Source organism: Oryzias latipes, chromosome 21 (genome assembly GCF_053564925.1).
Source record: "Oryzias latipes strain Hd-rR chromosome 21, Olatipes_Hd-rR_3.1".
In the NCBI taxonomy this organism is placed as follows: domain Eukaryota; kingdom Metazoa; phylum Chordata; class Actinopteri; order Beloniformes; family Adrianichthyidae; genus Oryzias; species Oryzias latipes.
Window position 1 is genome coordinate 32,984,459 of NC_136257.1, and position 14,371 is coordinate 32,998,829.

General features: G+C 42.1%; 1 protein-coding gene and 1 long non-coding RNA gene across 3 annotated transcripts; one reads left to right on the forward strand and one right to left on the reverse strand.

Annotated features, from left to right (window-relative positions):
* Positions 1 to 719: 719 nt before the first annotated feature.
* On the reverse strand, positions 720 to 12,742 carry LOC101158841 (histamine N-methyltransferase-like). Its single transcript, XM_004086944.5, has 7 exons — positions 12,222 to 12,742; positions 9,228 to 9,370; positions 8,437 to 8,489; positions 7,657 to 7,764; positions 5,130 to 5,260; positions 4,867 to 4,960; positions 720 to 2,887 (listed from the first exon to the last, which is right to left on the reverse strand). The coding sequence occupies exons 1-7, from the start codon at positions 12,327 to 12,329 to the stop codon at positions 2,526 to 2,528; spliced, it is 999 nt and encodes a 332-aa protein (XP_004086992.2). The 5' UTR covers positions 12,330 to 12,742; the 3' UTR covers positions 720 to 2,525.
* Positions 900 to 5,445, forward strand: LOC110014901 (uncharacterized). Of its 2 annotated transcripts, none has more exons than XR_013652578.1 (4): positions 900 to 1,038; positions 1,164 to 2,954; positions 3,420 to 4,989; positions 5,071 to 5,445. It is a non-coding gene; the product is annotated as an uncharacterized LOC110014901 (long non-coding RNA). The 2 variants fall into 2 exon arrangements; XR_002289918.3 differs by lacking the exon at positions 5,071 to 5,445 and having other exon boundaries at positions 1,164 to 2,765; positions 2,844 to 2,954; positions 3,420 to 4,166.
* Positions 12,743 to 14,371: the final 1,629 nt, after the last annotated feature.

Here is a 14,371-nt window from a genome sequence, read left to right on the forward strand (position 1 = left end):
TCAGCATTAGCATAGCCTGTCCTCCACTATAATGGACAATGATATCAGCTCCTCCAGTATGTGTAGCTTACCGACTAAAGGAGTGTGGCATTAGTGCACCGTATGACAACGTCACCCATACATCAGAAGTGTTGTTCGATCTACAATACTTTTATCACACGCACATGGTATGTTCCATTTTTATGACGTCCCTTGAGGTATGAGCCTCAAAGAAAATGAAAGACAGACCTGCGGTCCCCTTAAAATACGGCGCCTCCTTTCTAAGACCCTGTATGGGCTCAAACAGCCTGCAGGACTCATAATGTTGCTCCACTTTATTTAAGGACTTGCTGAAGTAACCCACCACCCTTTCACCTGCTGACCCCACCTGGCTCAGTACAGCTCCATTTCACCATTGCTGGTATTGAGAATGAATGGCAAGATGGGGTCTCGGGGGGTGAGGATGGGAGAGTTTGTCAGAGCCTTATTCAATAACTTGAAAGTCTGCTCACACTCCAGCATCCAGACAAAACCACAGTCCTTCCTCTGTAGATGAAAAAGAGGGGCAGCAATACAGGAAAACCCATGAGCAAACTGGCTGTAATAGGAGGCCAGCCTGAGAAACCGCTTCAAGTCTGAGGGTGGTGGGCAGTCTTTTACAGCCTGCTCCTCCTCCTCTGAAGTGCTGATGCCGTCACTCCTGATCTTGTGTTCCAGAAACTCCAATTCTCTTCACATGAAGGAGTACTTGTCGGGGTGAAGTTTTAGAGCGGCTGCTGCTATCCTCTGCAGGACCCTTCTCAGAAATCACAATGCAGCTTCAAAAGAGTCTCCATGCGCCAGGATGTTATCCAAGTAGAGCAGACGCTCCTGTCAAGAAATGACGGCCAGCACTTTCTCCATCAGCCGCTCAAACGTGGCAGGGGCGTTGTTGCACGGACCAAAGCTGAGACCATGGAACCGCCAAAACCCTCCCAGACATGTACACGTTTTCTATGGAAATGCTGCAGGCAACAGTTGGTAGTGAACAACGTACAGCACGTAAATGAGGTGAAGGAGGTAAGACGCAGGCGTGTTGCATGGATTTTTTTCACCAGATCAAAAATCTGGTGCTTCGTGGTGCAGAAAGCAGTCTTTGGTCTGACTTCAGCGCTAAGCGGCACCTGCCGGTACCCTCTGCACAGGTCTAACCAGGAGAACCAAGAGGAGCAAGACACAAAATCCAGAGACTCGTCCACGCAGGGTAGCGGGTATGAGTCCATTCTGGCTACATTGGTCAGTGGTCTGTAGTCCCCAAAGAACTACAATTTCTAGCTCTTCTTCCTATTGACCATTACAGCGTCTGAAGCCTAGGGGACCAAAGATGCCTGCATGCAGCATTAGCTAAAATGCACCATCAGCAGCCACCAGGTGTGGCAGGGGAAGGCGGCGGGGGTACATTTTGATGGGACGTGCATCTCTGGTGTCAATCGGATTTTTGGACAAGGTGTTCCATTCCCACCTGTCCCTCAGCTAGTGTAAAAATATCCTTTTACACCCACAACACCTGCCAGAGCCCCTCCTCCTGTCCCGGCTGCATCCCGTTAAAGTGGTGTAGAACACAGTAAAGTCTCATTAAGCTGTTTACATGCTATCACACTGTTGACTATTTAGTACTAAACTAACATTTCATCACTACCAGTGCAGTGAGACTAGAGCTAAACATGTGTTTTAAACTAAATATAAACAACAAATGAATGGAAGCAGGAACTATTTTCTTAAGACTATCTGCTTGTTTCTGTCTAGATCTGGCAACGTGGGTTGTTGCATAACTCCTGAACTTTGGCTGACATAGAGCAGCAGAAACCTTTAGTCCTGTTATGAAGGAGAGGGTGGTTTGTTAGCAAACCCCTCAAGAAAAAATGTGAATAGATAAAGAAAGACCAAACAGAAATTGAAGAAGACGAGAGCTTTGATGAAGAGTCCATTACATTTTGAGGGGAATCACTCATTAAAATTGGAGTGTGACCTTATAGGACTGAGTCCTCTTCAGTGTAATTAGTACTCTGAGAAGTTGTCAGTTACTTTGATGTGTTTTAACACTTACGTAACTCGGTGATTTTCTTTGTTCATTTTTCACTCTCTCCTCATGGTGGCGCTAGCTGCTCAAAGATTGAGGACCGAATTTCAAACAAGAACAGCAGCTTCTTGTTTGCTGGAGTCTCTGTGGTGACTGTAGGTTTCCATGCATTACCTCAAAGAGTATTTTTCTGTTGAGTTATGACGGCTGGAGGAACCAGCATGTTCTGCACCATCAGACGGACTTCTACTGGATGATGGAGAAAAGGAGGATCTTTATTCTGAGAGGATTCTACTGCAGCACCAAACTTTAACATTTTCTACCTTTTCTACCTCAAAACTGGGAAATTGTACAAGCATTCTAAAATGTTCAACAGGAGTTAAAATGTAATAAATCTAATTCCATGAATAAATCAGTCAAAAAAAGATAGTTTTTCATATAACTACACTACAGCAGATGTAGTTTTCATGTCAGTGTCAGTACAGATTCAGCTTTGATGATCTATGACTAAGACTCCGAGGTTGTTGTTGAAGATCACTCGGCCCTGGGACTCCACGCTGCAGTCTGGGTGCCTCAGCAGATCCAAAACTCCGGCTTTCAGCTCAGCCGAGGCCGTTTTACTGAAGTCCAACACTTCTGTCAGAAAGTCAAGAAGCAGCTCCCCCGTCTGGTCTCCCTCAGTGAAACACTCGGTGATGTCCAGTTGGGACGGCAGCTCGTAGCTCTGGTAGCTCACCCCTTTGGATTCCAGATAGCTCTTGATGTCTGCGGTGGTCACACACTGACTAATTTCTGTGTTGCACAGCTGATGCCTGCCAGTTCGGCAGAGAGTCCCCCAACCGCTCTGGTCTGGAACGGACAAAACATACAATGGAGGAAATACGTATTTAACCCTTGTTAAAACCTAGGATTTTACGTAAGTATGGATGCTTGTTCCTCAAAGGTCTTTGACATCAACTGTGGGGTCCCCCAAGGTTCAATTTTAGGCCCACTACTTTTTAATCATATATGCTGCCACTTGTCATCAGGAGGCATGGCGTTTGTTTTCATAACTACGCTGATGACACTAAACTCTACATTGCTGTGTGTCCTGATGACAAAGAGTCGGTCAACACACTTTTAAAATGCATTTTAGACATTAAGTCATGGATCGCAGAGAATTTCTTACAGTTAAACAAGGACAAAACAGGTTTTAGTGATCGGTTCTGAGGACAAGAGAGAGATTGTTTTATCTAAACTACAGAATTACAAAACTTCTCAGTGTGTGAGAAACCTGGGTGTTTTATTTGACTCTGAGATTAATTTTATACCCCAAATTAAAAATATCAGATAAAAATAGCAGATTAGATTATTGTAATGCCCTGCTCTCTGATCTTCCCAGATCAAGGATATCGAACCTTCGACTGCTGCAAAATTCAGCAGCCCGCATATTGACGAGGACCAGGGGACGGGAACACATTACACCCATTTTAAAATCGCTGCATTGGCTCCCTGTGCAATTCAGAATTGATTTTAAAGTTCTGTTATTGGTTTATAAATGTTTTTATGGTCTCTGGCCTTCATATTTATCTGACATGATTTTAAAGTATGAGCCCTCGCGGACCCTGAGGTCCTCTGATACCGGCCATTTGGTTATCCCAACAGTTAGAACTATAACAAATGTCGAGGCCTCATGCAGTTTTTACGGACCTCGCCTGTGGAACAGCCTCCCAGAGAGCCTCAGGGCCGCAGAGACTGTTCACGTTTTTAAAGGAAGGCTTAAGACCTACCTTTTTAAATTAGCTTTTAGTTGAATTTTAAGAATTTAGTTGATATTTTCATTATTTATGTTCTCTTTTTACTAGTTTGATATGTGTATGTATATACATTTATTTATTTATTTCAGTATTTGTATTTATTTATTTTTTAGTCACACTTACCATTTTACATTTTATTAAGGTTTATGTAAAAAAAAAAATCACAAAATTTATCATGTTGTGTATGTGTGTGTGTGTGTGTGGGGGGGGGGGGGTTGTCGGCATCGTTTGTCTTGTCATTTTGTTTTTAAATTTGATTATATTCTATGCAAAGCACTTTGAGTGACATGTGTTTGAAAAGTGTTATATAAATAAAGGTTGATTTGATTTGATACAGTCAATAATCAACCCTCCTGGAGACCACTAAGGGTTTAGTGTCTGGGAGTGGACCACTACACATATTAACTGTATAGGAGAACTGGACTGAGTGCTCGTTACGTCACTTATAAAAAATGCCTTGCTTTTGTCTCCAGAGAAATGAAGTCCATTCAGTCGCCATTTTCCCTGATATACAGACTTCGTCATGTTGGAGCAAGACAACAGTGGTTGGTCTGAGGCATCTGATTGGTCAGTTTATAACTTGAATAACTTGCGATAAAATATTATATATATAATTCAAAATAGAGGACTATCAAGAACATAAAATGAGGTATTTGAGCAAGAATTGTTATTATGACCACTGGAATGACTGAGTAATAGCTGTTTATTTCTCTATAGAAGTCTGTGTAAAAGTCTTCTTGGAGCCAGCAGGTAACTTCCTGTTTGGAATGGCATGGGGAGGGGTCACTCAGTCCAGTTCTCTTTTACAGTCAATTGCTCTACCACAGCGGCTCTTTAGAACCCTTTTCTAACCTTACATTCTAGAAAGATGTCACCAAGGTGAACAGATGATCTTCTTTTGGCTGCATCACAGCCTTCCTAATAGTATTCAGATCAATAGATGCCTAAAGACTCTGAGCTTCTTTAGAAGCAGGAAAGATAATCAGAAGAGGGCAAAACTATCTGGATATGAAATAAAGGCGGCGCACTCACCAGACACCAGAATGATGAGCAGCTTTCCCCTTTCAGAGAGCAGATGCTGGAAGAAGCTGATGGTTGCTCCAGGATCCTTCACATAGTACAGCATCTGTGGGGTTTTAACCACACAATGAGCAGGTAACCACTTCACCACAGCACATAATTATTATTATGATGCCACGGCAGACCGACGCTCCAGCGGGAATAATTCATTCCCAGTGCTGCCTAATGATTCGGATATGACAAAGACAGAGAGCTGGAAGTTCCTCAACACCAACCTGAACCATGTGGATGAAGTCTGCCTTCTTCGTCATCTTCTTCAGCTTCCAGTGCTCCTCAAACTGAGCCGCAGTCATCTGGTTCCAGTTGAATTTAATGAAGCCCAACTCTGGTTTCTGCCCCACTAAAACTTCAGAGAGATGAGAAACAATCCGACTTCATGTCTGTACTTGACATTGAAAATAAACTCAAAACCTGTACAACTTCTTAATGCTGAATTCAACACAATATTTTCAATCATTTCTACAAACAGCCTTTATTATCGCATAAAATATAGTGAAATGTGCTTTTGCAGCACTATGAGTAAAGTAAAAAGATGAAAAAAACAACAACAATTACATGGAAAGAAGTGAAGAGGCGTTAAAAGAGTGTAAGCAAGAAAAAAAGAAAAGGAGTAGAACACTTTGGTTAGAGCAGCCATGTTTTTCTTTGGTTTAGAGACAGGAGGTGGAGCTGGATGAAGATGTTGAGGTTCTCTTTAGGACCAGGATGGAGAGGACCAGGAATGAATCCATCAGAGAAACAGATCATGGTAGATGTTTTGGAGATCAATGCAGGGAAGCAGATGGAGATGAGAGGAGGAACAGGAATGATGTTGGTAAAATAATGCTGAGATTAGAGCTACCAGGAAAGAGAACCAAAGGAAGACCAAAGAGGAGGTTCATGTAAGTAGAGAAGGAGGACATGAAGGTGATTGGCATGACAGAGGAGGATGGAGAGGAGAGGGTTAGATGGAGGCAGATGACTCAACCCCTAAAGGAAGCAGCATTTAGATCAAAAACAGGACAGTCAGAAAATACAGTTATCTTTTTCCTTTCTTCTAAATACAATTTCCAGATCCTACATTTTAAACACAGACATCCAACAATATTTACCCCAGAATACTTAGAATTTTAATAATATTTAATGTTACCATGGTGTTGCTGTAAGGATTCTGTGGTTTAGTTCAGTAGTTCAGTGGTGTTTTCGGTCATTGTCTGTTCTCTATCAGTCTCTCTAGGTTCATGTTTATCATCCGCAGCTTTTCGTTTCTGTTCATTGTCTTCAGTCAATAGAAGTATTTGCTTTTCAGTTCTATTGTCAGTTCACCTGTTTTTTGTTTCTTTACTGTTTTTGTCCTGTTGAAGTTTATTTACTAAATGTTTTACGTTTCTGCCTCCAAGCCCAGTTTCCTGCTGGTACATCTCCAGTTCCTGACAGCTGTATCTAATGTGACTTTGGTTCCATGTTGGGATTCACAGCTAAATTCTCTTTTACATCTGGTTCTCTAAACATAGGCTTTTGTTGTGAGTGTAAATATTTTTAATACAAATACATGTTGAAGCTGAATGATACAGAGTTTAAAGAAGGCAATTGTAATCAGAAAATATTACGTGAAACGGATACCCTTAGTGTCAGACCTGTAGTAAGGAAGCTATGAACTTGCCATAAATACTGTTCATTTATTTGGAAAATTCTCAAGTGTTTTATTTTGTACTTAGTACCTAAAGTCCTGTCACTGCATAATCTGCTCTTCATTGAATTGATACACTGTTCAGACATATGACAAAAATACAAAGTGATTCCTTGACTAATATAAAATGTTTTTCTGAAAATATTAACAACATGTAAGCGTGTTGAATCAGTGGAGGGTGGATACATAGGCCAGACCAGAATTCACGTTGCTTCACTGTCACCTCATCTCTTCAGTTCTCCGTGGGGCAGCAGTTTCTGTCAAGAAATGCTTATTTTGCTGTTTTGTCTGGCAACCTGTGTCTCCTGTGAGAACCGCAGCTGCAAACCATTCCTAATTAGGCTCCTTTATAAAGAGCTGCTTTTCTCTGTTCTTTGCCTGAGCGTCTTCAAACCTCCTGTTTGGTTCTGGTTCTGGTTCTGGTTCTGGTTCTGGTTCTGGTTCTGGTTCTGGTTCTGGTTCTGGTTCTGTCCTTCTTGGAAATTAAACCTTGCTAATTGAGGATTTGTTGTCATGTTCCCGCTCCTGGGTTCCTTCCTTGGCCCCCCCGTCACAGTTTCTCTCGCTGTTCCTAACTCTCTGGCAGCTCTGAGTCCGAGCTCAGCCTCAAAGACAGAAGCAGCAGATCAGAACCCCCTTATTTTAAGAAAATGGGTTCAATAGAATATCGGCAACGTTTGTAACCACATTTTTTTTTGTATCTTTAACAGAAATTTATCAATGTTAATAAAAAAACAAAAAACAAACGGAGGCTACTAGGGCATTTTTTAATACAAGTTAAAAAGGGAAGGTGCTCAAGCGCCCGGACCCTATGAGTGCCTGTGTGGTATTAATTGCTGCATCTGCTAGTGTTCTGGATTGACATCAAGGCAGTATACACTGAGATCGCCACTACAGCACTGTTGACATTTGATTCACCCTATTCGGTGAACAGTAACGTATCGTCGCAGGTGAAATCTTGCATCAAAGGGTTAAAGCAGGTTTAAGCTCAAACATTGCAGGTACTCCAGGCAATACTGTTCAGGGGTCTAATGAGATGAATGTAGTCCAGAGACGCGTCAGGAAGTTTGTACCTTTGTAGTTGTGAAGCTGTTGGCTGCTGGGCTCCACCACCTCGTTCTCCACGGTGGCCGCGGGGTGCTTCTGGTGGAGTTCAGAGAGCATCTCCAGGTCAATCAGACCTGCCAGAACCAACCGAGAAAGAGACTTAAAAACAAACGATGGGAAGCAAAGCCACTTTACTCAGTCTACAGGACATTAATGAGCTTTTATTCTAATGAGATTTAAACAGAAAAGAAGTGTTAGTTTGAGAGAAAAGTTTTCCTTTCTTTATAAAAACAGAAATTTCAACATTGAATGAGGTCAACACTGTAATCTTTGAATATAACTAAAACAATATAGATGTTGATCCACAGCTTTTATAGAAGGTGACAGTCAGAACAAAGGAGTCCATCAGAAGAGGAACATATGCAGACTTGGCCTAAATGGTTTTGATTAAGCTGAATATTACCAAGGAGAGAAAGTGAAGTGATTCTAATGGAGTTTACAGTTCATTAGAGAGTCCAGAACGATGCAGACATGGCAGCTCAGGTAAATGAAAAGGATTGGCTCTGGCACAAGTTAAGGGAAACAGTGCTCTGGGGGCTTGCTCAGCAGAAAAGTGCAGCTGCTGCATTATGAAAGCGGCGAGGTGGAGGCGTGGCTTCATCAGGTAAAGGTTAAACCTTCACCTGACAACTGGACGGACTTGGTCCTGCCCTCAGAGCTGATTAGGAGGGTTCAAAGCTTCACCTTTGTCCCCTCACCTGTCTGCTGCAGAGGTCACAGCCCCCCTCCTCCTGTAGTCCTCTTACCTGCGCCGCTTCCAACCCCAATGACGTTCAGGTGGGGCTTTCCATCTCCGACGCTGCAGCGAGAGCAGAGAGAATGAAAGCTTCCTCCAGAACCGTAAACTTACCGCCTCCAAGCTGCCAGATGTGGGTCACGTTTAGGGCTGTAACTGTCAATCCCCCCCCCTGACAGGCAGAAACGTGACAGACGCTCTCATCAGGTGACCGAGGCGCAGAATAAAAACCATGCATGTATTCTTGACTTAATTGTCTTCAGTTAAACAATTTCTTTTTCCTAGGGGGGGCCTGACAAAAATTAATTGAGAAGCACTGGGTTAGGGTTGTGAGGGGCTTTAAGGTAGCAGGAGAGAGTGTAAACTACTCAGGCAAATTTCAAAGGAACTTCTGCTGCCCTGGAGACACTATGACCTAGAAAATGACAATGAGTTTTTAGATTTTGGTTAAAAATGGCATAATCATAATTAAAAGACCACTGGTAACATTTTGGAAATATGTCAAAATATGATCAGAGTGGTACATCGGAAAAATAAACAACAGACTTTTCTTCGTTTTTAATATCAAACTAAATGCTTTTAAATGTAAAATTTGATTTAGGGCCTTAATGTTTCATTAACTGCAAAAAATGACCTTCAATTCCCTTCAAAAACCATCCATCAATACGTGCTTCATCCTAACAAGATTACGACGGTTTCAGTGGTCTCTTTGAGTTTGAAAGCTCTCCAACCTACGCTAATCAAATGCAGTTTATAGTGTGACCACAAAGACTCCATCGGCGTCCTCCTGAAGCAGATTACCTGGTGAGGATGTCTGGCAGCTGCGTGTGGATGAAGTCCTGCATGCACTGGTGCTCAGAGGAGCGCTGCAGGAACAGCTCGAAGGCTTCCTGGTACCTGCCGTCATCACAGACCAGACTCTTCAGAGGAGATGCCATGATGGTCTGAAAAGATAAACATATGTGTGTGCATGTTAAACAGTTCACAGGTACAGCAGTATATGGCATACTACAGTGCCATTTTGTTGGGCTGTCCAAATCTGGAATTTTAAAATCCAATACCCAGAAGGGTGCGTGTTTATTCTCACTAGATTGGTGAATATATACCACAATGCACTGCGTTTGAATGATTTGTCATTTTAAAAATACAATATTTAAATGTTTTATTTTTATTTTTATAAATTATCCAAGTTTCACTTTGTGAAATGTTCATATTTATTCGATTTTATTTTGGCAAATAAGTGATGTGATATTTAGCGTCCAAAAATAAGTGAGCATTTGTATGACTAACATTAAGATCAAGGGAACAAGATAGTCCTGCACTATGTAGTCTTTAAGGGGTTAGGGAGCAGTGAGGGAATTTAGACAGTTCTTTGTCTTAGCACTTGCCATTTTTATGTCTCGACCTTTGACCCCATGCACACGCAGTCATACCTGTGAAGAGGTCACTTGTCAGCAAAAGTTTGGCAGGAAAACTTCCCTGCGATGAGTGTTTTCTGGGTTCTTAACAATAACTATATCTGTAAACTGGACCAAGTAAGTGTGACGTCATCCATAGAAAACGACTTACTTCCAGCTCTAACCAAATGAAGTCAATTCACTTGCCATCCACCTTTTTGCAGGTATTACAGCTTCAACTCCTCTGGTTAAGGTTGTCCACAAGGTTAAGGAGTGTGTTTATAGGAATTTTTGACCATCTTCCAAAAGCACATTGGTGAGGTCACACACTGATGTTGATGGAGAAGACCTGGCTCTAAGTCTCCACTCTAATTCACCCTAAAGGTGTTTTTTCAGGTTCAGGTCAGGACTTGGTGCAGGTCAGTCAAGTTCATCCACACCAGACTCTGTCATCCCTGTCTTCATGGACCTTGCTTTGAGCACTGGTGCACAGTCATGTTGGAAGAGGAAGGGGCCGCTCCAAACTGTTCCCACAAGGTTGGGAGCATGGAATTATTCTTTCACTTGAACTAAGCCCAAGTCCTAGAAAACAAGCCCACACCATGATTCCTCCTCCACCAAATTTCCCACTTGGCAAAATGCACCGTTGTCCAGACTCGTACATCACATTGCCAGATGGAAAAGCGTAGGTCATCACTCCAGAGACTGGGGCTCCACTGCTCTGGAGTCCAGTGGCGGCGTGTTTTACACCACTGCATCCGACGCTTTGCGTTGCACTTGGTGATGTGTGGCTTGGATGCAGCTGCTCGGCCTTGGAGACCCATTCCATGAAGCTCTCTGTGTGTTGGATTTAGGCTAATCTGAAGGTCACAGGAAGTTAGGAGCTCTGTAGCAATAGACTGTGCAGAAAGTCGGCGATCTCTTTGCACTATGAGCTTCAGCATCTGCTGACCCCTCCATCAGTTTACGTGGTCTACCACTTCATGGCTGAGTTGCTGTTGTTCCCAAACTATTCCATTTTGTTCTAAAAGAGCTGACAGTTGACTGTGGAATATTTAGGAGTGAGGACATTTACCACTAGATTTGTTACACAGGTGGCGTCCAATGACAGTACTTGCTGGAATTCATTGAGCTCCTGATATTGCGGCCCATTCCTTCACAAATGTTTGTAAAAACAGTCTGCTGCGGCCAGGCCAAGTGATTAGGACTCCTGATTCTGATCATTTGGATGGGTGAGCCAATACTATTAGTAATATAGTGTAACTGAAGGTAAATCTGCTGCATCAGGAGGATTTTTTTTTCACGCTGAATTTTATTTTGGAAGGAACAAGTATGCCTATCGGAAAATATAACACTTTTATAATTATAGCATTTAAAATCTACACGTTATAAATAAACGATTTAATGGCCACAAAATCATAAATAACGTTTTTTTTAAACAATGCAGTGAGTTTTTGCTACTCTCTTCAGTTTGTTGGTGAGAAAGTAGACCACATTGTTGTTTTAGCAGTAAAGGTTGCAGACCCCCGTTTTACCTGTTGCTTTACTATCATAATTGAAAGTACACATACACACTCTTTATAGAAAGGGTAAATAGTGATCTCACTATCAATTCAGAGGAATATTGTTGTGGAATTTTTACAATAAGTACACAACAGACTTTACCATCTTGTCCACACATTTCAAATGAGGCTAAAATTGTAATTTCAAAAATAGTTCAAACTAATTTGGTAGTGGGAAATCTGAATTTGAATGATTCTGACCCAGATCATCTCAGGCCAGCAGTCCTCCCTGTGATTATTTCCAGGATTAAACTCCGGATTGGGTTCTCAAAAGTTAATAAATAGTGTAGCGTCCCCTTTTCCAGAGGCACTCAAACTTCATCCTTTTTAGGGTTTTTTATTTTGGCCACTGTAGGCCGTAACCATGCAGCAACTCTCAATCTCTCTAGAACTCTCCCTCCCAACCGCTGAACGACCAACCTGAGAGCCAACCAGCATCTCTGCATGATGCGTTCAAGGAACTCTGGAATTTAGGAACGACCAACAGCCACCCAGTCCAACTCAGTCCGCTACAATAGTATTGAAAAAATAAATAAAGATCGGGTCATTTGAACGGCTCTTTGGAATGAGATTTGTTTCGCTCTAAAGACCCATAAATCTCATCTCATTTTTGATGCAGATTTTTCTGCATTCCTAGTCATTTATAATACTTTTCACTTGCCACAGGTAAAAAGTAAATTACGAGCTCATTTTAAAGCGTGAGTTTAAAAGAAAATGCTGTTTCGATTGCCAAATCTCTGCAGCTTCCCTGATGATTTATTATATATTTGACTTGCCATGAATAAAAGCAGGTGAGGAATTGACTTGAGAAGCAGTGACGTCATATCCACACATACCTGTGTCCGCCAAATGTTGTAGTGATGGGCAAATGCCGGTACTGAGGCTTTGGAGTTCATCTCGCTCTTCTGTAGAGGAGATTCGTAACGGTGTATAGGACCCTGCATCCAACACAATTATGACTTTCACGAACGAACCGGATTTATGGACCTGCTCATTATCATAAACGATGGGAACCGAGAGGCACGATTGGTCGGGACTCGCTCTCCGTTCTATTTTTATTAACTTATTCAGCTCTTTCCACCCTGGGTTCACACCTATGGTTCACACACATGCTCAAATAAGTGTATCTTTCTTGTTTCCTAAGCAAATGACGCATGGGTTGTGCACGCTTGATCAACGCCAGTGGAAACACAAGTCGGCAGCAGGTGCAGCGAACAGGAGGAGCGTCCGTCTGAAGTTCTCTGCTTTGTTAATGTTAATGTTGGGAGAACAGATTTCACCAAAAGCTTTTTGCATGGAGCATCAATGCAGCCTGACCCCCCTCCCTTTTATGTATTTTTTAATTTTAATAAAATCCTGTCCACACATGTCAAAAGAACCTCTTTTAGCCATAATTCAAAATGACATTTAAGTCTCAAATGACAATTCAATTTGGAATTTGTAGACTGTAGAAGGTAACAATATAATTTTAAAAAACTGTACTTTGATAAATTATTCCACATTTAGCTTTGTTTCTAAGGAGCTAACAGTTTGTTTAATAGGTTTTTATTTAAATGTCCTGTTGTCAACAAATTCTGAGCTTCAGAGAAAAGATTAAAGGGCCAGCATGCTCCTCTGAGTCTGCAGAAGCAGGGACACACATCTCAAAGACTCATAACCTCCTCTCATGTTGCGCCTCTGAAATTCCTTTGGCAGGACACTTTGGACACTCTGAAGGATGGCTGAGTGCTGTTTTGACTTTTCAAGGTAAAGCTGAAAATGGTTGACGGTGAAGATGCCGTATCACATGTGATTTCCTGTTGCAGCCAAGACTGATTCCTAAAAAAAAAGATATATATACACACACACACACGCAAACGCACACCGAACACACACACATTGGCAAATAGGTATTTAGTCAGCCACCCATTGCACCCACTTAAAAAGGAGAGAAACCTTTAATTTTTTACTTATAGGTATACCTAAACTATGTGAGATAAAATGAAGCGCACTGTCTAGTGGGTCTAGATGACCCAACTCCCAATGTTAACGTGCCTAGGATAGGACAAGGGCAAATAATTGCTCCCACAGTTGATTTCTTCACACCGAGGTGCTAACCTATTGCAGATTCAGTCTTCCCAGCCTGGTGCAGGTCAACAACTGGGTTTTCTGGTGTCCTTAGACAGCTCTTTGGTCTTTGCCATAGTGGAGTTTAGAGTGTTTGGGGTTGTCGACAAGTGTCTTTTCTATAGGTAACCGGTTCAAACAGGTGCCATTAATACAGGTAATGAGTGGAGGACAGAGGATCCTCTAACGAAGGTCTGTGAGAGATAGAAATCTTGCTTTTTTTGTAGGTTTGTGTGTGTGTGAGTGTATACAGTAAAGACCAAAAGTTTGGACACACCTCATTCAAAGCATTTTCTTTATTTTTATGACTATGAAAATTGTTGTCACACTGAAGGCATCAAAACTGTGAGTTATAACATGGCAGGTTAACAGCAGCTCAGACTAAAGATCAGGTCAATGGCACACAGAGTTCTAGCAGCAGACAAATCTCTACGACAACTGTTCAAAGGAGACTGTGTGAATCAGGCCTTCATGCTAGAATATCTGCTAGGAAACCACTGCTAAAGAAAGGCAACAAGCAGAAAAGACTTGTTTGGGCTAAAGAACACAAGGAATGGACGTTAGACCAGAGGAAATCTGGGCTTTGGTCTGATGAGTCCAAATTGGAGATTTTTGGTTCCAATCACCGTGTCTTTGTGCGACGCAGAAAAGGTGAACGGATGGACTCTACATGCCTGGTTCCCACCGTGAAGCATGGAGGAGGAGGTGTGATGGTGTGGGGGTTCTTTGCTGGTGACACTGTTGGGGATTTATTCCAAATTGAAGGCATACTGAACCAGCATGGCTACCACAGCATCTAGCAGCAGCTTCTATTCCATCCGGTTTGGGTTTGGTTGGACTATCATTTATTGTTCAACAGGACAATGACCCCAAACACACC